Here is a 24,331-nt window from a genome sequence, read left to right on the forward strand (position 1 = left end):
GGTGGACGCGTCAAAGTATGGACTAGGGGCAGTGCTACTGCAAGAAGGAAAACCCATCGGCTACGCTTCCAAATCTCTCACAGACTGTGAAATCAACTACGCTCAAATCGAAAAGGAGCTGTACGCCATTCTGTTCGGATGTAAGCGTTTCCATCAGTATGTCTATGGACGACAAGTCATTGTGGAATCAGACCACAAGCCCCTCGAGTCAATCATGAGGAAACCGTTAGCCGCAGCCCCGCCAAGGCTACAGAGAATGATCCTTCAACTACAAAAATACGACTTCACAATCACTCACCGTCCAGGCAAAGACATCCCTGTCGCAGACACACTCTCCAGGAAGTTTCTTACCTACAAGGACAGCAGCCTCAGTGAAGGCATGGACATGCAGGTGCACACTGTGTACAGCAACTTACCAGTTAGTGACACAAAACTGAAGGAGATCCGAGCAGAAACAGAAAAAGACACACAACTCACACAGCTGAGGAAAGTCATACAGTCAGGATGGCCTGAGGAGAGGAGAAAATGCCCTCAGAGCGTCTCAGAGTTCTGGAACCATCGTGACGAACTATCACAGATCAACGGAATCATTTTCAAAGGAGAGAAAATCATCATTCCTACCAGTCTCAGAGAAGAGATTTTGACAAAGATCCATGCTGGACACATGGGCATGGAAAAGTGCAAACAGAGAGCACGGGACATTTTGTTTTGGCCCGGAATGTGCAAACAAATAGAGGACATGGTTGGTAAATGCCCCACCTGTCTTGAACGACGCCCCTCGAACACCAAAGAGCCAATGTTACCTCACCGTATCCCAGACCGACCCTGGCAGGTCGTGGCAACCGATCTGTTCACGTGGAACAACGAGGACTACATTATAACAGTGGACTACTACAGCAGATACTTCGAACTCGACAAGCTTCACAGCACCACATCTGCAGCTGTGATACACAAGCTGAAAGCAGCCTTTGCCAGGTATGGCATTGTAGAGACTTTAATATCTGACAATGGGCCCTGTTACAAATCAAATGAGTTTGAATCCTTCACAAAAGCATGGGAGTTCACACACGTCACCACAAGCCCACATTACCCTCAAAGTAATGGCCTTGCTGAAAAATCTGTGCAGATCGCTAAATCACTCATGGACAAAGCAAAAGCAGACAAGAGAGACCCCTACCTCAGTCTCCTTGAATACCGCAACACTCCAGTTGACAACTTCAAATCACCAGCCCAGCTGTTGATGAGCCGCAGACTTCGCTCAATCCTCCCCAGCACCAACCAGCAGCTGCAACCTGAGGTCGTCAGCTACAAGGAAGTGCATGCAAAACGTGCACAGAGACAGCAACAGCAAAAGCGATACTACGACAGGTCAGCCAGACCACTGCCACCACTGAACGACGGAGAGTCAGTTAGAATCCAGGAGCATGGCTACTGGAAGCCAGCAGTCGTCATCCAACCAGCTGACACTGAACGTTCATATCACGTTCGCACCGCAGAAGGAGCGGTGTACCGCCGCAATCGTCGTCACCTACTGAACACAAAAGAACAACACACTGACGAGATGAACTGTTCCCCTGAAAGAGAACGGGATGGACTAAACACAGACACAACACAACATACACCATACTTACCTGCAACACCACAAGAACTGTTGACTGACACAGAAGCATGCTCAGCTTCATATCACACAAGGTCAGGAAGAGAGGTCAAGCCTAGAGCTGTCCTAGACCTGTGAAATGTCAAAGGGTGTAGGCGGATCGCTGCCCTAAAAGAGTTTCCAGACTGTAAACTTGTTATTGAAAGTTAACTTGAAATGCTTTGGTATTGTATTTGTTTGATATGTTGAGATGTCATTGCTACAGTGAAAAGCTGAGTTGCTGAGAAATATTTGTTCTAAAAATAACAATATGCTGAATCATTGTTTGTCTGTTATGTTGATGCAGTTGGTGCAGTTTAAATGGTTACTTACCTCGAGTTCAAACTACAGAGCATATATTCAAAAGAAACGCTTTATTGTTCCACATATTTTTTCTTTTTTTTAAAAGAAGGGGGATGTAATATTCATATGTGTCACCATACTGAATTGTAATTGGATGCATCATACTGTGCAATGATTGGTTAAGACCACCCAGGTGGTGAGGTCATTCTAAGATGATCATGGCCAGAGACACATGGACATGCACGTTATAGCTAGTTAATAAAGAGCTACGTTTATAAATATCCTGTCGTCCTGCATTTTATTATTTTGTACAAAGCGTACAAAACAAGACAGTCCCCAAGAACACAGTGTCCTCCATCATTCTATAATGGAAGAAGTTTGGAACCACCAAAACTCTTCCTAGAGCTGGCCCCCGGCCAAACTGAGCAATCGGGGGAGAAGGGCCTTGGTCAGGGAGGTGACCAAGAACCCGATGGTCACTCTATGACAGAGCTCCAGAGTTCCTCTGTGGCGATGGGAGAACCTTCCAGAAGGACAACCATCTCTACAGCACTCCACCAATCAGGCCTTTATGGTAGAGCGGCCAGACGGAAGCCACTACTCAGTAAAAGGCACATGACAGCCCGCTTGGCGTTTGCCAAAAGGCACCTTGCCATGAGAAAAAATATGCTCTGGTCTGATGAAACCAAGATTGAACTCTTTGGCCTGAATGCCAAGCGTCACGTCTGGAGGAAACCTGGTACCATCCCTATGGTGAAGCATGGTGGTGGCAGCATCCTGCTCTGGGGATGTTTTTCAGCGGCAGGGACTGGGAGACTAGTCAGGAATGAGGGAAAGATGAACGGAGCAAAGTACAGAGAGAGATTCTTGATGAAAACCTGCTCCAGAGCGCTCAGGACCTCAGACTGGGGAAAAGGTTCACCTTACAACAGGACAACGACCCTAAGCACACAGCCAAGACAACGCAGGTGTGGCTTTGGGACAAATCTCAATGACCTTGAGTGGCCCAGCCAGAGCCCAGACTTGAACCCGATCTAACATCTCTGGAGAGACCTGAAAATAGCTGTGCAGCGACACTCCCCATCCAACCTGACAGAGCTTGAGATTATCTGCAGAGAAGAACGGGAGAAACCTCCCAAATACACGTGTGCCAAGCTTGTAGCGTCATACCCAAGAAGACTCGAGGCTGTAATCGCTGCCAAAGGTGCTTCAACAAAGTACTGAGTAAAGGGTCTGAATACTTATGTAAAACTGATTTTTCAGTTTATTTGTGCAAAAATGTATACATCTGTTTTTGCTTTGTCATTATGGGGTATTGTGTGTAGATTGATTGGGGGGGAAACAATTAAAAAATTGTAGAATAAGGCTGTATCATAACAAAATGTGGAAAAAGTCAAGGGGTCTGAATACTTTCAACAATACACTGTATATCATTTGAGTATCTATTTGTTGAGGCATCGCTGGTGTTGCCTATGGAATATGTATGTACTGTGTGATCATGTAGCCTGTTCATTTGCTTAGTTTCAAAGTCCACATAGTAATGAATGTCTTAACCGTGACCCTGAACTGTGTTGCACTCTCTGACCTAGAGGCCTAGTGCTCATTAGCTATAATGGAACCATGTAATGTATGCACAGCATAGTAAGAATTAAGACACACAACTTATTTGAGATTTCTATGGTACATGTTTCAAGTTGTATTTACAAATGTGTTCTGCTACTTTTATACAAATAAACAAATTTGCATTGATAGTGTTATTACATTACAAATCTCAAATGTTAATTTTTTCTCCTCTGATCAGTACATCAGTTATGGTAATTAGTTCCTCCTATAAAAGGTGTTTTGTCAAAAAGATTTAACATGATACTTTTTCTGATAAAGGCAATTGTTTAAAATAAAAACCAGTGAGGCAGTTTCACATTCAGAGTAATGGAGTCCTTAGTTTGTTTTTGGAGAGCTGGTATTCCTGTTGTTTGATTTTCAGACTATCACTCAAAACCTGAGGAGAAAGGGAAAAAAAAAAAAACATGTAATAGGCATGTGCAAACTGATTACGATTTCCACTACGAAATTATTTGCAACACTAGGTAGGTTATGATAGATTAATTATTAATGACTAATTATTACACCCTGAAACTGTGTATAATGTGTGAGTGTAGGACCAGTAAAGGCTATGGCATTGAGCCACTATTTAGCAATGTGAGTAAGAGTCAGGCCAGACAACAAAGACAACTGAGAAACTAAGATAAAGAGGCCTCCCAATTTAGGGAGGGGAGAAACTGTTATGAAAACATGGTGCAGAATATTGTGAGAACGGCAATAACTGAGTAAAGCAGGGAGTAGGATATGTGTGTGTGTGTGTATGTATGTGTGTATGCATGTGTGTATATGTGTGTGTGTGTGAACTGAAGGTCAGTAGAGCAGTTTTAGAGTGGAAAACTACAGCCCGCCTACAGAGGGAAGGGATTTCTTTTTGTATGACGTATGAGTATAAAAGATGGACTCTGAAATTGTGATGGCAGAATTCTCAATGAATAAATATCTCTGACCATGCAGACCGGGACTCTGGCCGTTACTTAAATCCCAAAAGACTTACAACCTTTTGGGAGACGCACAGAGACACTAAAATAGTTTGTTAAATAATTCACTTAACAGCTTGGTCCTTCTGAGCCGGACTCCAATACCCTGTTTCTGTCATTCCAGGTAACTCTGAAAACCGTCGACGGGCGAATGATACATTCGTAAATAGAAAGTCCTGCCCTTTGACATTAAGGGTTAAAACAGGCCAGAGGACACCTGATTAATGACAGAGACGGTGACGGAATCCAAACCTACATTGAATCTCGGCTGCAAGGATAAGGTCAGTAGTCTTTATTCATTAACTTGGTGAAATTGATTTGAGGACTTGCTAAAATATTGAAAAGTAGCAAATTGATCAATGCGTAGCCATTTTAAGTGAAATGTGGGGTTGACTGTCAGGAATTATCAAGATTACATTGTGAGGATAGACTCCTCCGTAAAGTATGAGATAATTCTGGGGGACTAGTCAACCTGGTGGTGGGTCCGTAATGATTCACGGTAATAGGCCATTACCAAAAGAAACTACCCGGTGTTGAAATAGAAGGAACTATTAAAAGTACACCTATGGGATGTAACCTGTAAGAGATTATTGAGCAGTCAACAAATAATCCGGGTTAAACAAATACAAAAAGTACACCAGAAGGAATTAAAATAGCATGTGTGAGAAATAGAATATTAGTTAAGTCAAAAGTCACAAACAACTGTAGATTTTGCTGTAACTCTATCCGTTCTGGAGCCTTATAAACTCCAGGTTACCGATACAACACCAATAATCATGTAAGGTTGTATACGTGTGAGACCTAATGTTTGCTCAAAAGTCACATGAATAATTCCAGGTGGTTGTATAGAGGAGGGAGAACCCATTCCTGTTGTATGAGACTGTCAGGAATTATCAAGATTACATTGTGGGGATCAATCCCTCTGTAAAAGTATGAGATAATTCTGGGGGACTAGTCAAGACTACATATACAGGGAGAGGTGGTTGTATAGAGGAGGGAGAACCCATTCCTGTTGTATGAGACTGTCAGGAATTATCAAGATTACATTGTGGGGATCAATCCCTCTGTAAAAGTATGAGATAATTCTGGGGGACTAGTCAAGATTACATATACAGGAAGGGGTGATTCAAGGTGTTGTTGTGTGAAGCTATTTTGAATTACTTGTTAAATTGACTTGTTATATAGAAGAGGTGGCTAAGGGATTTTTAACAGTACCAACCATGGGGGGGGCAAATCCTCACAAGAGGTCCCAGAATTTACTGGGGACGAGAAATACTTGATGTAATTAAAATGGAATCCAGGGATAGAAGAAATGTCCATTATGTAACCAGGTGGAGGGAGAGGTATGGTTTTGAGTGACGTCTAGACGCAGATAAACTCGAATCCATGCTTAAACAGATACATAAGGTGTGTAAAGGAGAAATAAGCAGTGAGAGAGAGAGAGAGTAGGAGGGGGCCAGTACCCACTGATAGCCTTACCTAATCTATTGGCGGGGAATGAAAGGGGCCCCAGCAACCTTAGATGTATACAGTAATAATAATAATATGCCATTTAGCAGACAGGCCATGAACACAGAGGACGTGGCCAGAGCGGTAGAAGGAATGACCCACCCCAAAACAGGAATAGTAAGGTTTGGGCTGCCGTTAGAGGGCAGTGGGTTTCAGGGGATGCCCAGAGGACACTTTTGCCATGGGCCGATTACGGAGAGTATGTTGGGAAAATAACTGAATTGTGTAATAGCCTCAGAGAGACATGCAATCCATCATGAGCAGAATAACAGACAGGACAGAGCCAAGAAAGAAGAGGAAGATGCAGAGTAACTAATTGCCACTCTGGGAGAGATGGCGGGTAGAACTAGAAACTTAGGAGAGAGAGGAGATAAGGCAGGAAGAAAAGAGAAGTGAGTGAGAGGGAAAGAGAAGTGAAGGTTGAGGTCTCCGTGCCTCCCCCAGAGCAGAGGGCAGAAAGGTTATATCCAAACTTGGCAGACCAGGCATGGAGAGAAAATCCAGATGATGAATACGTAGGGAGGAGAAGGAGAGTGCAGGGGAATAATGTTGCCCCCAACCGGCCCCACCTCCCTATGAGGAAGAAGGGGCTGGAGGAGGAAGGGAAGATGAAGGTGAGGAAGAGCCAGAGGTAGAGGAGTACCAGACAAGGGCAGAGAAAGTCAGACAGGAGAGAAAAGAGAGAAAAGAGAGAAGAGAGGGAGAGAGAAGTCCATCCCCCAGCTTTGAGCGTGAGGAAGAGGAAGATAAGGCATGACTAGTCCTTGAGGGAGAAATAGTAGACTCTAGTGGGGGGAAGACTAAGGAACCCTTTGATCCAAATTGTGAGGTGTTTGAATTGGCTACTATTGACTTAGCACTTCAACAGGAACAGAAACCTTATTTGACATTGACAGTAATGGGTATGAAAATTAAATTCCTTTGTGATACGGGAGCCTGCAGGACAGCAACCTGTGCAACAGACAAGCCAGATGGAGTCAGGATTGATGGGGAGAAAATCATAGTGCGATCTGCCTCTGGTCATCAATTTATTGAAAGGTTATCAGCCCCAATAACCCTAAAACATGACCAATCAGGATGAGGCAACCATACCCATCCTGATATCTAAGCTGTGTCGGGTAAATTTACTAGGACGTGATGTAATGACTAAATTGAATGTGGCTGTCATTTCCGCTGAGAGGGGAATGAAAGTACACATAGTCAGAGACAATATGGTGGTCTGTGGGGAAGGGGAGCCATGTTATTGGGATAGGCAAGATTTGTTTAGGGTGGGAATAACTGATATTCCCCGAACCTTGATGGAACTTGCTGATGATGTAGTACCAGGCCCCACTAAAATGTCCCCCGATGACCTACACTGTACTCTCTGGTATAACAAACACCCAGGTCCAGATGCAATCTATGAGAAAGCATTATTTAAAACCACAGAAAGGACTATAGCCTTGAAATGGTTTCACTATGACAACACCCACGCAGTAGTGGAGGTGGAAATAGGGCCCCAAAGTCAGAGACTGTTCAGGGAAAGATGGAGCCCACATGTGTCCCTAGCAAAGGAGCCAGCAGAGGACTGGAAAGACATGGGCCAGTGGGTATCCAAGGGTAAGAGGATCACTGATTGGGTCAATATTGTGAGTGGCGATCAACACAGCCCATCCACAGATAGTACATTTAGATGAGAATAGCAGATGCTGAGGAGAGGAATACCTGTTGACAGAACAACAGGAGTCAGACTTAAAAGAAGTTCCAGAGCATTTGTGGTCCCGGGGTCCAGCAGACGTAGGATTAATAAAAGGGGTAATTCCAGTACAGGTGATACCCAAATCTAATCATAGGCCATATCAGAAGCAATACCCTATGTAACCAGAAGCAATACAAGGTTTGCAGTTTACCAAGAGCAGATTGGGAGGGACCTTGAGGGAGGGCCAATTCCCGGGGAGATAGTGAGGCCAGAAACAAAGGTGCAGTGTCCTGGAAATCACAGTCTGTTTTGTTTTTTTCAGTTCTGCTGGGAGTACATTGGATGATGGGGTTTTGTGTTGAATTAGAGACAGTGAGACTATTAGTCAATAGCTAGTAGAGAAGAGAGGTTACGGTAGCAAAGACAGACAAGAAGGAAATGGTAATAGTGGAGACAGGAGTGAGTGGAAGTGTTACAATTGTGACAAAACGGGACATTTTGCTAGAGAATGTGAGGAACCGTGTAGTTACTGTGCAAGGAAAGGGCACCAGTTAAGAAACTGTAGGCAGAAGGGGAAGAGAGAAATCAGGAGTCCTCATGACCTGGCTGTTTGGTTGTTGTTTTTTAATTGGGGTTTTCAAATAAAAAACAACACACCTAGTATGATGTTTCAATTTTGGGGGGTTTTCAGCAGGTCAAGGGTGATAGGTCTTAGAGGAGCACACAGTGAATTTTATGGAGTTTTTTAGGTTTTTGCTGAGTTTGGGGTATATATGATTTCTTATGAGAATGAATGTCATGAGGATTAATGAACACTTGGGATAAGTAACATTTATTAAATATTTAGAATAATGGTAATGTTTGGTATACTATGGGATGGAATTTCAATTGCCTCTGAACTCTGTTTTAACTTTCTGGTGTTAATTAATCATCCACACTGGTAAATTCTAAAGGCATGAGAGGAGGACTTTAAGATAGTTTATTTTACCAATAAATAAAAATAAGGGATGGCAATTGGATGATAAATTACCAATATTACCTAAGTGATTGTTAGGTAGGTGATAATATTGACACATGGGCAGTGACATGTGTCAAAAGGAGGGATGGATGGTAGAACAGATTAGACAACACTTTGTTGCACATGGGATTACTAATTATTAAAAAAAAAAGATGTGTTATCTGTGCTCAAAATAATCACCAGGGCAGACAAAGGGCACCTCAGGGTGAGTATCCTCCGGCTAAATACCCTTTCCAGCAATTGGAAATGGATTTTATAGAGTTATCACGGAGTGAAGGGAAGAAATTTAGAGTAACCCCAGATAAAGATGGGTTATCCCCCTTTGAGAAAGTGTTTGGAAGACCTTACAGAATGCCACAGTTGGCAGGACCAGACAGGCAGACATAGAACTAGAGAGCACCCTAGCAGAACACGTGAGAAGGTCGTTTATTAACCACACCTGTATGTCAGAGGTTTTGTGCCCCCACAGGTGAATTAAAGGAGAAGGTGACCCACTCTATCTAACCAGGAGACTGAAGCAGGCCTGGCGGGAAGGGCCCTACCAAGTACTGCCTTTGCCAGCAGAATAGCTGAGAGATCCATCTGGGTGCATGTCACACACTGTAAAAAGGTAAAACCAGCTACACCTGACGAACAAACACAGAGTTAGGAGAAAGATCCGATCACCACTAGGGCTCGGGGGTTGGCTCCTTAACGAAGATTCCCTTACCCTGTCTGATCATCCCTGTGTGAGTTCGATAGAAGGTAAAGCAATGGGTTGGCCTCTGGCATCTGACATGTTCTCAGGCCGAGGGTGGGGATTCACAGGTCTCCCGACGGTAGGTAGCTGTCTGATTGTGGGGGCCATAGTCCTAACACACACGGACCCTCCTGTTTCAGCCAGAAGTGGTAGTTAACCTAACACAAGTTGAAAAGGCATAGGAGACAGCTAGATGTAGGGAAAGGGGAAATACTAGGGACTTTAGGGAAGGACATCACCAATCTCCCTACACAGTTTAGGGACAGGTGGAGTATTGTGAAAGTAGGGAATTATCAGAAATGGCAGTGCGACCCATATGAGGGTAGGTACTGTCTGAAAGTCTGAATTATGCTAAAACAGATTACAGACCTGACAGGTGAGTTATCCTCTTCAACTGGGGCACCCTATAGAGTAAACCTCTCTGAGGGAGGTAGTGAGACAGTGCAAACTATAGACCTGAATGAAGTAGTACAGATGGAGATGGAGTAGATAGATTTTAACCTGTGGTTGGAATGGATTCAGTATATGGTCTAAAGAGGACTGTTATGCCTGTAGGACAGCCAAACCAAGGTTAACAACTACTCCGTTCCCCTTGACAGGCTTTGACTCTCTGTAAGGTTTATCCTTTATGCAAGCCACCTGGGAATGTGGTGAAAGAGTCTTATGGTAACTTGCACTATCTGTTTCCCCCGATAAACAAAGTCATCCCGACCTGGGTTGCCTCAGTTTGAAGTCACAGGGGATTCTTATTGTTTTTCTATGACTAATAAGATAGGATACAGGGTAAGGCATCTTAGCTCCTGCTCCCACACAGAGAATATCACAACTAAAAGAGACCATGACTAATCTCTCCTCTTTGTTGCAGCCAGAGGATTTTAGGAACCAAAACCAGGCCCGTGCTGACATCTGATGGTTGTGTGGTGATAACTGATTGTGAACTCACCTACATACGCAAACAATCAAACGTGTCAGAGACTGGTGAGTTGTCACGTAGAAAGTAGAACCTCCTCCCGGGATCCTTTGATGAAAGGATATATATATTGATGGGATAGGAGTACCTCGAGGGGTTCCAGAACAATTCAAAGCTAGGAATCAGATCGCAGCTGGGTTTGAATCAAGTATTTTCTGGTGGTCAACAATTAATAAAAACTTAGATTGGATGAATTATGTTTACTATAACCAGCAAAGATTTATAAACCACATTTGTGATGCAATAAAGGGATTAGCTGAGCAGACAGCGGCAACTAGCTTAATGACATGGCAGAATAGAATAGCTTTAGATATGCTTTTGGCTGAGCGGGACGGGGTTTGTGTTCTGTTTGGATCTATGTGCTGTACTTTCATCCCCAAACAATACAGCACCGGACGGGTCCGTGACCAAAGCGCTTCAGGGACTCACCACGCTGGCGAATGAACTGGCTGAGAACTCTGGTATTGATAGCTCCCTAAACGGTTAGTTTGATAACATATTTGGTAAATGGAAAACTATTGTTGTAACTATTCTGGGTGAAGTTATAGCTTCTATGGGTATACTTGTTCTTTGTGGATGTTGTCTTATTCCCTGTGTCTGAGGGTTGGTGAGCAAGGCGGTTTCCCAACAGATGGTGAGATACGGCCCAATCCCGGACTCCGACTGAAGGATATGACCTACCAGGCTTGGTGGAGGACGACGACGATCCAGATAATTTGGGACTGGATGTTTTCCTAGAACTATAAATCTCTAGTTTAAAAGTTATTGTAATGATCTTTTGTGTATTAAAGTCTCGTTTTAAGTATGATGTACTAGTTACCATTGCTAAAAAGTAACGTTATGCTTTTAATCATGGGGTAACCCTGATGAACCTGTAATGTTTTAATATGCAAACCAACTTATATACTTCAATGAGTGTGATTCATTTCTATAACAACATATATTTTGTATGTGTGTAATATTTAGTCAAAGGGTGGAATTGATAGATTAATTATTAATGACTAATTATTACACCCTGAAACTGTGTATAATGTGTGAGTGTAGGACCAGTAAAGGCTATGGCATTGAGCCACTATTTAGCAATGTGAGTAAGAGTCAGGCCAGACAACAAAGACAACTGAGAAACTAAGATAAAGAGGCCTCCCAATTTAGGGAGGGGAGAAACTGTTATGAAAACATGGTGCAGAATATTGTGAGAACGGCAATAACTGAGTAAAGCAGGGAGTAGGATATGTGTGTGTGTGTGTGTATGTATGTGTGTATGCATGTGTGTATATGTGTGTGTGTGTGAACTGAAGGTCAGTAGAGCAGTTTTAGAGTGGAAAACTACAGCCCGCCTACAGAGGGAAGGGATTTCTTTTTGCATGACGTATGAGTATAAAAGATGGACTCTGAAATTGTGATGGCAGAATTCTCAATGAATAAATATCTCTGACCATGCAGACCGGGACTCTGGCCGTTACTTAAATCCCAAAAGACTTACAACCTTTTGGGAGACGCACAGAGACACTAAAATAGTTTGTTAAATAATTCACTTAACAGGTTATTAATGAAAAAATACTAAGTAGCATTCATTAATCCTGTATCTTTTAAAAGGCAAATCCTAACCAACATAACGTCTTGTGACGGCCAGAGCCAACTAAACTATGCCATTATGTAAGTGTTTTGGTATTTCCATGGAAAACCTCAACAGCTGCTTCCAGCCAGGACTCTGTGAACCTATATAAGTGTCAGGTATGATTCTCAGAGATTTACCTTCCACGTGTCCTGGGGAAGAATCACTCCATCATCCCAGAGTCTGCCAGACGAGAAGAACGCAGAACTCTCCTTCTCCAACCTAAAAGGATAAATACTCCTGGTAGTCCTTTACACTCGTAACCATTATACGGGTTGAAAATGGCAGATTTGGACACTGATTGGACCGCAGTGGCTGCACAGTAACATGCTATACATGACGTCAGAGCTCTGGCTCAGCGCTTCACAGCTCTAATTGGGTTTTGACTGACAGCCATTCTGAACTTGAGCGCCGCAAGAAGCTGCCCCCATCCCTCCCGCTAATTGGGAAACTTTAGCAAATGTTTTGTTGCATGGGGGAACTGCTGTAAATTACGAGGCCTATGTATTTTGAAAGGATGAAGATTATAATAAATACCGCTTTGTCATACAAGCAAGTCAAACCCAGTCCAAATGCGCACTTCACATTTCCATATAATAAAACTAATGTTACATACAGTGTCAACATTTATGATCACTATGTTTGATGTACAGTTATAAAATGACATTGCGTTATACCCTGGGTTGTCCTAAACAGAATGAGCCTATCTTTGTTGTATTGTAAAGAAAATGTCCTGTGGACCACGCATCTGAATGCATGCATGACTCCATTCTATGCGTACCAAAATTATGATCTGTTTCTCTGAATTGCTTTGTGAAAGCCTAACACTAAGATCGTATTTTATAATTTAGCTAGTCATGTTGGCAATATAACAACCTTTCAAATGATTCCCACCTGACCCAGATAGTGATATATAATGGACCGTTTTTTGATTGCATAAACAACAGGTAATTGTGTAAAGACAGGGATGCAGGTGCAAGTCTTTTTGTTCTAATTCCTCAATGGCACAGCTAGGAGAGCTCAAAAAAGCACCCTATAGTTGAAGACTCTTCTTTTGAGTCATAAAAGTGCCTTGAAATGACTTAGGAACTGTGTACATATTGGAAAGGTGTGTAGCCACTTGGAGACACCAGTTAGACCTCTCACTCAAACCCTTGTCATTTATTTGTTTTATTTTGTGACTACCCCATATTTTACAATAATATTATGATCATGTTACTGAATGTATCCAGAGTATTTTCAGATTTCGTTATCAACAAATGTGGTGAAAAGTACAGTAAATGTAAAATGCACATAAAATCAACAGTGTAATGTTTGGATTCCGTCTTGTGTCAGGTGAACTGTTGTGTCTTCACCTTTCATCTAATAATTTCCCCATAATCTCCAAACGGTTCCCTTTTAATTGCTACCATGGTTATGTGTATGCCTTCCAAATGTCTTCTGTAAGAAACATTTCAATGTAGCCCTAACTATATACAGTGAGGGAAAAAAGTATTTGATCCCCTGCTGATTTTGTACGTTTGTCCACTGACAAAGAAATTATCAGTCTATAATTTTAATGGTAGGTTTATTTGAACAGTGAGAGACAGAATAACAACAACAAAAATCCAGAAAAACGCATGTCAAAAATGTTATAAATTGATTTGCATTTTAATGAGGGAAATAAGTATTTGACCCCCTCTCAATCAGAAAGATTTCTGGCTCCCAGGTGTCTTTATACAGGTAACGAGCTGAGATTAGGAGCACACTCTTAAAGGGAGTGCTCCTAATCTCAGTTTGTTACCTGTATAAAAGACACCTGTCCACAGAAGCAATCAATCAATCAGATTCCAAACTCTCCACCATGGCCAAGACCAAAGAGCTCTCCAAGGATGTCAGGGACAAGATTGTAGACCTACACAAGGCTGGAATGGGCTACAAGACCATCGCCAAGCAGTTTGGTGAGAAGGATGACAACAGTTGGTGCGATTATTCGCAAATGGAAGAAACACAAAATAACTGTCAATCTCCCTCGGCCTGGGGCTCCATGCAAGATCTCACCTCGTGGTGTTGCAATAATCATGAGAACGGTGAGGAATCAGCCCAGAACTACACGGGAGGATCTTGTCAATGATCTCAAGGCAGCTGGGACCATAGTCACCAAGAAAACAATTGGTAACACACTACGGCGTGAAGGACTAAAATCCTGCAGCGCCCGCAAGGTCCCCCTGCTCAAGAAAGCACATATACAGGCCCGTCTGAAGTTTGCCAATGAACATCTGAATGATTCAGAGGAGAACTGGGTGAAAGTGTTGTGGTCAGATGAGACCAAAATCGAGCTCTTTGGCATCAATTCAACTCGCCATGTTTGGAGGAAGAGGAATGCTGTCTATGACCCCAAGAACACCATCCCCACCGTCAAACATGGAGGTGGAAACATTATGCTTTGGGGGTGTTTTTCTGCTAATGGGACAGGACAACTACACCGCATCTAAGGGATGATGGACGGGGCCATGTACCGTCAAATCTTGGGTGAGAACCTCCTTCCCTCAGCCAGGGCATTGAAAATGGGTCGTGGATGGGTATTCCAGCATCACAATGACCCAAAACACACAGCCAAGGCAACAAAGGAGTGGCTCAAGAAGAAGCACATTAAGGTCCTGGAGTGGCCTAGCCAGTCTCCAGACCTTAATCCCATAGAACATCTGTGGAGGTAGCTGAAGGTTCGAGTTGCCAAACGTCAGCCTCGAAACCTTAATGACTTGGAGAAGATCTGCAAAGAGGAGTGGGACAAAATCCCTCCTGAGATGTGTGCAAACCTGGTGGCCAACTACAAGAAATGTCTGACCTCTGTGATTGCCAACAAGGGTTTTGCCACCAAGTACTAAGTCATGTTTTGCAGAGGGGTCAAATACTTATTTCCCTCATTAAAATGCAAATCAATTGATAACATTTTTGACATGCGTTTTTCTGGATTTTTTTGTTGCTATTCTGTCTCTCATTGTTCAAATAAACCTACCATTAAAATTATAGACTGATCATGTCTTTGTCAGTGGGCAAACGTACAAAATCAGCAGGGGATCAAATACTTTTTTCCCTCACTGTAGGCCAATTTCCAGAAGTGTAATTAACAAACATTCAGACATTTACAACCACACAAATCAAATATTCATAATATTCCTGTATGAAATACAGTACTATGGGTGTCTTACCTCTTATTGATCTTCTCAATGTCCTCCTCCTCTTGTGCCAGAGCTGCAGATTGACCAGGGGTTAACAGGGATACTCTGGCATTAGGCCATGGGAATAGGAATTTTGGGTCAAAGGACCTGCCACACTAGATAAAGAAAACCACACACAAAAGAGAGGGACCAGTTCAGTTAGTATTTTAAATATATTAAGGAATTGATGTGTAGACACTAGGCAGATTTTAATACAGTGACTACTGCTGGCATTATTGTACAAACCATAGCATAACTGTCAGGGCCATGGTATCCCCCAATGACGACTGTGATTTTTGGAACAGAGACACAGCAGACATCATTGAACCCTGAGCCGTTAGTCTGTTGGTCTCTGCCTACAGGAGAGAGGATAAATACTCACAGATCTGTTCCATGAGTAACACCAGCATAACCTTTTTAAGACACTGACATGAAATTCCACAACCATGTTTAAGAACGAGTGTGAGAACTGAGCGCATAACAGTGTCTGCTAAATGACTAAAATGTTAAATAACAGCTAATGAAACATTCTGATGACATGGCTGTTTTGAATTCAAGACCGGATTCTAATCATAGTGCTATATAACAGAGCTGGCTGAGTTCCACAGGAGTGTATGTGTGTTTACAAAGGCATGTTGAGATGCCTCTCTGTGCTCCTCTTCACCAGTTTTTGTGCTTCATAACAAAGTGCTGTTTTATTATGTGGTGAGTGCTCAGGGTTGCCTGCAGTGCCATACCTGGGTTAGGGAAAGGGTCAGCTCTGGCGTTGGGACGGTGTTCTGTAGAAATATCAGGGGAATGTCTCGCTGGTCACACAGCTGGACAGAGTGGCTGCCTTTCAATGATGCGTTGTGCGTTAGCTCCCCATTGCTCGCCACATTGCCAACCTGATGCCTGAAGAAAAACATACAAGTCAGGCAATTACACTTGAATAAAACGTATTGCCTTCATAATAAAAAAAAAATACTTTTAGTGGAGTTTTTAAGAATGCAAACAAAAGCAAACTTTTTGTCATGATTTATTACTTTTTTCATCAAGTAATTTCTGTTATCCTGATCAATTGTTTGAGCGCCAGCACCTGATCAAGATTGCAATACCCTCTGCATCTAGAATATTCAGCTGCCATGGCAACGAGCCGCTCTCAGAGAAGCTCTTTGTAAAAGCAGATGAAAGCTGGCTGAAGAGACTTATTTTCCTTCTTTTGCCTTGTGTTCTCCATTCTCATTAAAAAAGATTGCCCATCTTAATCTGGCTCTTGTTTTGGTAAGTAAAGATATGATTGGTCAGAACACACTAATCTGATTTGCAAATTAACAGGGTTAAACGTTAATCTGCTGACGCTCTTTCGTTCAATATTCTGCTTCAAAAATGTGTCATGTAATTCATATATTATCTGAACATAGAGGTTTTAAGAGGTTCCAATATGCATGTACTTTATGAAGCAATGAAAGACTGCATGAAAATATAATGAAGTTAGTTGTAAAAGTCTGACCTTTAAGAAAAAGTCTAGACGGCATCTTGTAGGAGGATAGGTAAATGCTTCACACAATCAACAGCTCTTACCTGTGAATTGAGGCAAAACCAGTCACAAGGGTTGTTCCATATTGAGCCTTTAATTCCTGTGTGTGTGCGCATGTTGAGCTGACCAGTTTGACATCCAGCGTGGCCCCACCCAGACTGGGGACACATCTTCCCCTGTGGCCCCTTTCACCAAGGGAGATCTGCCCCCCGAAATATCGTCCTGATCCAGTGTACCATCACTGTCTCTTCTGCCATAGTGGGGATGTATGCACCGCCGGCTGTACATGAACCACAAACCACTGACACCTAGAGGAATTGAGACATGGCAGACATGATGGCTTCACTGTAGAAAGTACGTCCTCCTTGGTTTTTATCAGGGAAGATCTCAGACTGTCAATGAAATAATTTCATCAGTAGTATTAGTGTTCTGTTGTATCTTGATATGAGTCATTCATTATTTGTATTGGTCTCAGTGATTCCAGTTCATACCTGAAGAGGGAATCACCTCCACTATCCACCAGGTATACACAGGGCAGCCGGTTCTGGATGGCCACATCCTGGGCTCTGAGCTGCTTCTTGACAGTGATGGGGTAGGCTGTACCACCACTCACAGTGACATCATTAGCAATAAACACACACCACAGCCCGTTGATTTGACCTATGCCTGCAACAGTGGAGAGTGCCCAATGAAGTGAAAAGTCATTATGACGAGTATAACACCTATTCTTACTTATACATATTTCATTATTACAATGCACTGCACCAAGACATTTCCCTTGCTGCCAAATTTGAGGTTGGACATTTACATGAGTGATAGGCATGCATTAATAGCATCCATCACTGACAGAGCAGAGCACCCTCTCTACCTGTTACACAGCCTGCTGAGGGGATGTCTCCATAGGGCAGGCCCATTCCAGCGAAGGGAGACAGCTCAAGGTAGTATCCGTCGTCTAACAGCATGCGAAGACGGGCCGTAACCAACATCTTCTTGTTTCTCTGGGTGTGCCTCTTTACTGCATTCTCTCCACCCACTTCTTTAAATATTCAATATACCTGCAAGGGCCACCATAGTCAGAAGGCTGTTGCTATACAGCTGAAATGGAAAACTAGTTGATACACTGAGATTGCTGAGTTGTATGGAGTTTCTACCTACCTTTGTTGTTTCGGCTGTTTGGTAGGTTAGCATGGAATCAGTAGAGGCTGGTGGGAGGAGCTATAGGAGGATGGACTCATTGTAATATAATAATAATAATATAATATGCCATTTAGCAGACGCTTTTATACAAAGCGACTTACAGTCATGTGCGCATACATTTTTACGTATGGGTGGTCCCGGGGATCGAACCCACTACCCTGGCGTTACAAGCGCCATGCTCTACCAATTGAGCTACAGACGACCACAGTAATGGATGGAATGGAATAAATGGAACAGAGTCAAACATGTGGTTTCCATATGTTTTCATTCCAGTCATTACAATGAGCATGTCCTCCTATAGCTCCTCCCACCAGCCTCCTCTGCCTTGAATACATCATTGTGAATTGGCTGGAGGGCGTCATCTAAAACTAGAAAGGCACTTGGCAATCGCCTTCTGCGCACACTGGTGCTCATCAAGTAGGCTGACACTGGCTGCTGCTTAGCTCGGCCTGAGAGAATGTGTGCCAAAGGTTACCATAGGTTGCCTGCTGATATCTTTGAGTGTGTTCTGGACACCTGGGCATGCTAGGATTGCATGGGTCAACGTTCCATGGAGTTGACTGAGATGAGCTATAAATAGGACGTAGTCTGCCTTTGATCCTCAAACCCCTGAAAAGCAATGAATGGATGACATGTTTGTTAGAGAATGTTTTAATGAGATATCTAGCTAATTGATTGACAACACTCCCCATTATTTCTGGTTTGTTGACAATTGTAGCAACAACAAAAAAAACATTGTAGCTAGCAGACTATTTTGTTACAATCTAACACACAGAGCTATGTATGTCACCTAAGTATGCCAAGGTCATCACTGTATTTTGGCTGTTGTGAACTAAGCTAGCTAGCTAGCCCTTGATCATGACTCTCAGTTCCATTACATTATAAATAAGAGTCATTGGACGAAGGTGTCTTCTGTAGGGGGGTGTTTTGTTAAGAGCCCCGACACTCAATCTGAACATTAACACGCATCGCTTGCAGTATGGTTATGGAAGCATAAGACCTTCCCTTTCATATCAGCAAGAAATAATAAAAAATTTAAAAAATATAGGTTAAATTGATACACACCAGAGGAGGCTGGTGGGAGGCGCTATAGGAGGACAGGCTCATTGTAATGGCTGGAATGGAATTAACGGAATGGTATCAAACATTTAGAAATTACAATTACATGTATTCCATTCCAGCCATTACAATGAGCCTGTCCTCCTATAACTCCTCTGACCAGCTTCCTCTGATACACACCTTGTTTAGTGTTAGTGTTCTCAAATGGCCATATTTCCATGTTACAGCGCTTGTTTGGTTAAGACAAGAGACAATCACCTGTGCTAATTAGCTCTCTACCATGCGCATAACACCTGTGTGTAAGCGTAACTCTGGAAGTGTAGTTCGTTGAATGAAGGCACTCATAGCGGGAGAAGGTAGAATACCTAACGTTTTCGAGAGCTAACTAGCAGCAGTCATCTAGCTTGGTAGCAATTATGTTTACAGTACACAGACATACTTTTAGCAATATGACAAATCATTTGGACTATGTGCACCAAAGTAGCTACTTACATTGATAGTTATCTATAGATGACTGTTTAGCTGCGTAAAATATGTTTACGTCTAATATAGTTTACTCCCATAAAATAACTTTGCTTATAGGTGTTACACGAACTAACGTCTTGACAGAAACAAAATGATCCCTCAATGCTCCTATCTGGTTGGCCTATACCCCATACATACCACTAAATGGCGCCATTTACTAATCAATAAAACAGATTAAGCATGATTGTCAATCGCAGAACTGATAAGTGTCGGTGCAATTCATTAAAAAAAGGTAACATTAGTCCCCTAACATTGCCCACTAAATGTATATTTATAAATTCATTGTATTCAACAGTAAGAGTTAAATAAATGAAAGGTTAATGACTTACTGTGGATAACTTTTGAGGCCAATTTATTCCAACCAAATCATCCAAGTGATTGTTTTGACAACTGATCAAATGGTCAATAGCAGCTATTATGAATATGTCCGCAGCTAATATGAATATTTCAACAAAATTAATCGGTTGAGGATACAATTTATTCAGAAAGTCTTCCCTTCGCACCAAATTTTGGGAATTTCAAAAATAGTGTGCAGAGGATCGTCTCATCAGCATAGTTCTAGAATAGCTCATTTAATTATTTTATGTGTTTAAACTGTTTTCTTGATTACTAAATAATAAGGAATAACATGCATGCATTGGACATTTTATTGGAGAACCTGAACCTCCCGTTTCTCTGTATCCTAGATCCCAACTTCCTTCGCCAGAGCTGAATTTAGACAGCTCCTCAGGAGTGAGCAAGGAGTGTACACCACAGACGACTGCAGACGATTGGGAATCGCAACATTGGCGAGTTTTGAGGGGGGAATACACTGACAATCTGGGGGTTTAGCAACCAGGGAGTCCACAATGACTTGGGGAACGGAGCTTTGGGTAAGTTTGCTATTGGTATAAACCATTTCGCTCTCTTCTTTGTTCTTGTGTGGATAACACGCTTGCCACAACTTAGCACGAATTCGATGAAGGTGCTCGGTTACCTTAGCATTGTGTAAGCTGCTAGCCAGCTAAGCCTGACAGACAAGCGCCTTTACCATAGTAGAGACGGTAAACAATAGGCAAGGCGTGTAGAAATGTCCGCCAAGCAAAGATAATAATTTGCTTATCTTTGTCTAGTACTTGTTATCATAACACTGTATCTGGCTTGATTAATCAGTTATTGATTTATGTTTAGCAGTTGAATAGGACGTCTATCACACCCTGTCTCTTAGTTCACATACAGACTAACTAGCTAGCTAACGTTAGCAATCCCCCCAAAAAGGTGGAGACAGGAGGGTAACACCGGTAGCTAGCAAGCAACCTCCTGTACTGTTTTCTCGCTCAATGCTTTTATGGATCTGATGGCTACCAGCAGAAAACAATACACGTACACATTTCGTTTAACTTGGTTTTAAAGCTCGAGTTATTTTATGGCTCTGTTTCCTCGCTGGGTCTTTGTGAGTGACTCTTCAAGCTGCTTAACCAGCATTGGTCCCAGTTTGCTACTAGGAGATTGCGCAAGTCAAATAGTTAAACAATAGTAGACTTGAGGAAATCAAGCATTTTTTTCTCCCCCAAATATAACGTAACAATAAACTACCCACCCATTGAACAGACGTGTGGGGGGGCTTATTCCAGGTGCCGTCTTTGTCATGTCTGGTCTGGCTTGCCCTCTGACAGCCAGCCCCCTGGCTACACCACCCGGCTTGTCCAAGGGGTTTAATCGTCAACATTATTTTTGTGACTATAGCTAGCTAACATGTTACTGCAGCAAAAATCTGTTCCACATTTTTTTGTTATTGAGAACATAATCTTCACCTATCAAAATATTCGTCAGCAGGGACATTAAACTCCTATGACATGTATTTCAGTTACATGGGTGTTGCCCGTAAAACGTTTTGGTCACCACCGGTAGCCTACCAATGGGGCAATGGGGCAGTTTCTCCCCCTAATCATTCTAAAATGTATAGTTGCAAAGACTGCAGTGTCGCTGCCAACATGATTGCTAGTCAAGGAAGTGATGAGCCTGTTTCATACCATTTACATTGATAGCTAACATTGATAGAGATAACTGCACTGTTATGTAGTGTGAGGGAAGAGAACAATATGTTAAAGCTTTATTCAACATGTGATTGATGTGGCTCATATGGGTTCACTTCAGTATGATGAACTTTGAACCTGTATTCCTGAGAAAATGTAGATTTGCTACAGTTTTTCCTGAATGATTCCGTTACTGCTAAATTAACATTCTTTAAAGCATGCCGGTGCCCTGAAAAGACTAAAGTATGTATATTCCGGCAATAGCCTACAGCTCAGTCTGTGAGGATCTTACTGCTTGATTGCAAGAGATGTCTGTATGATAAAGGTCTCATAAACCTAACCTACTGCACCATGCTGTAAAATGCCTAATTTGCCCAACCTTCTCCAATTCAAATGTTTTAATTTGCGCTGTAAACACATTAACCTTTGCTGTCTGATTTTCTGGCTGCATGTGTTAGGCCCTTATCCCTTATATTTTAACTGTGTGCCATGCAGGCACCAACTTGATTCAGAATGCTCATTCCATATTATTTTACTCTTAAATCTCTATCAGGAATCCCTTCAAGACCTGATTGGGTTATTTATTCCACTGTCTCTGGTTCACTGAAAGGCATCTCTAGTTACATACAGTAGATTGATTTGCATCTGTAGCACAGTAACACCGATGTCATCTGCCTTGTCTCTTTTTATTAATGAAATTAATTTAGCCCTGATGCCTTCTGGTTCCTACCTACACATTGAGTCAGATTAATATAATAGTTTGATTGGTGCTGGCACATGCGGCAGATCAAATACACTGCTGGAACACCGATTAAGCTGTTTACATGTCCTAATAATTCGTAAGATTCAGAAAACCAGGTGTTTTAATCGTTGCATGCTTACTTAGATTATGACCTTACGCTGAAGAAGATAAGGTGTTTACATGACTAATGCCATACTCAACCTACTGCCATAATCAGTTTAATATCGAATTATTAGTGTGCATGTAAGCGTACTAACCGCAATGCAATAATGCAAAAAAACACATCTGGGCCTGTCTGTAGTCAAGGAATGACAGGTGTCATATTGACATGATTTTGGGCTCTGATGGACTGTTACTGTAGGCCATGTGTGTGCATTACACATTTCTATGTTCACATGTCAAAGTACTGTCTGTCTGCCTGGCATGTTGGCATTCATCCATGGCTTTGAGACTTAAAGCCTGAGACTAACACATCCTATTACATGGGGTCGGCATGCCCCCACCAGCTAACTGACTGAGACTGACTGACTAGAGATGATTTGTGAATGGAAGCAGTGTGTCTACGAAATGTTACCATGCTGAGCACACAGGCTATCACAGGCTATCAACAGTTATTCTAGCATTATTTTTCATAACAGATGTCTTATAGGCTAGTTTATGTTCTGTTGACTGCAACAGCTGTTAACAGGGAGGGATATGATTATGATCATGGTTAAAGTCTGGCTTGTCGTTTGTGCAATGAAGAGTGATGGAGTTCGAGAGAGTTCAATTCAGGACACAGATGTTGAGTCCCAGCTGAGACCTGGCATTGCATTCAGTTCACAGCACCCAACATGAAATCCTTCTCCTCAGTAGGTAGAGAGGGTTGTGATATCACATGATTGTGTAGGGGAGTGTGTGGATGTGAGGGTGGATGTCGTCTTTAATAAAGGGAAGTTGTGCAAGCAGGTATGATTTAGGGAGGTGTTGAGCAGGGAGAGAGTGGAGGGAGGAGGTAGACAGGGTCGTGGAGACAGAGGGTCTGGTACGTAACATGTGTTCCCATGCATTCCCAGGGGCAGACTGGGAACATTGAGGGGAAATGCTGCCCTGCCCAGGTAAATTACGCAGCACAAAACAAAATAAATGTGGTAAAACAATCAACGAGAGAGGAGGTGTATCAGGAGGAATCACAAGCAAACAGGGATTTGATAGGTGGCGACACTACTGCATATCCAGAGTGCCTGCAGCGTTGGATTGCATGCATTTGTTTTATTTTTGTTTTACTTAATCTGCACAGATTTTCAGTGTAAATCCATTGGTCACGTTTGAGCTTTAGTTGTGCAGTTATATGGTAAATAGTAGAGCTCATTGGCTGAGGCATGTCAGGCCATTGGACCTAATATTTAATGAAAGAGAGTTTGTTGTGGTTTATGATTGCTTAACCTGATTTGTCTAGACTTGTTTCACAAGCTGACATACTGTATGTTTTTAGAGATACTGTCAGGGGATTTCTCTGATATAAAACAGTGCAACATGAGGTTACTATGTCACACACTCAAAGAAATGGTGTCCTCATACCTTTCTTTTCAGAAAGGTATGAGGACCACAACTAGCCTAGCTAGTTGTGCTCAATCCCCTAGTTTCTTCTATTTTGGGGCCCTATAATTTGCCTCTTGTCAAAGCCTGCCCTGGACATACTGGACTGTCTTTGGAGTCTTTGCTTTTTAAAAGGTAAATAAACCATAATCTGTCATAATGATCAGACAGACCGTTTCTCTTTTGTGATTAAGAAGGGAGCCTCAGCCACAGAAGCAGCAGAGCTCAGTTTAAGACAGTTCAATTAATGCTAATCTTCCAGACTGGCCTGAATCATCATCCTGGCCTTGGGATTCTGTCATGTTTTTGACAACCTGAACCCCTCCTTCTCCATTATAGGATTAGTAGGCACTTTTTGGCAGATGTTTCCAGGCCTAATGCAGATTTCTGCAGCATCAATTTGTGATATTCAGTTGGTTTACAGCGATACAACATTTATTATATATTTA

General features: G+C 42.3%; 1 protein-coding gene and 1 pseudogene across 2 annotated transcripts in view; one reads left to right on the forward strand and one right to left on the reverse strand.

The window, feature by feature from the left end:
- Window positions 1–3,633: 3,633 nt before the first annotated feature.
- Window positions 3,634–17,806, reverse strand: LOC311149117 (biotin-dependent 3-methylcrotonyl-coenzyme A carboxylase beta1 subunit-like; annotated as a pseudogene). Its single transcript, XR_014615662.1, has 8 exons — window positions 17,635–17,806; window positions 17,258–17,432; window positions 16,811–17,158; window positions 15,985–16,141; window positions 15,494–15,603; window positions 15,239–15,363; window positions 12,188–12,269; window positions 3,634–3,938 (listed from the first exon to the last, which is right to left on the reverse strand). The product of XR_014615662.1 is annotated as a biotin-dependent 3-methylcrotonyl-coenzyme A carboxylase beta1 subunit-like (transcript).
- A 2,483-nt stretch (window positions 17,807–20,289) lies between these two features.
- LOC311149310 (formin-binding protein 1-like) overlaps window positions 20,290–24,331 on the forward strand; it is a 70,001-nt gene continuing 65,959 nt past the window's right edge. The window contains exon 1 of the mRNA XM_084186449.1: window positions 20,290–20,419. Coding sequence (XP_084042575.1) covers window positions 20,396–20,419 — 24 coding nt within the window. The 5' untranslated portion in view covers window positions 20,290–20,395. The remainder of the gene's footprint in view (window positions 20,420–24,331) is intronic.

The sequence above is a fragment of the Coregonus lavaretus genome, assembly GCF_964263955.1.
Source record: "Coregonus lavaretus genome assembly, chromosome: 21".
In the NCBI taxonomy this organism is placed as follows: Eukaryota; Metazoa; Chordata; class Actinopteri; order Salmoniformes; family Salmonidae; genus Coregonus; species Coregonus lavaretus.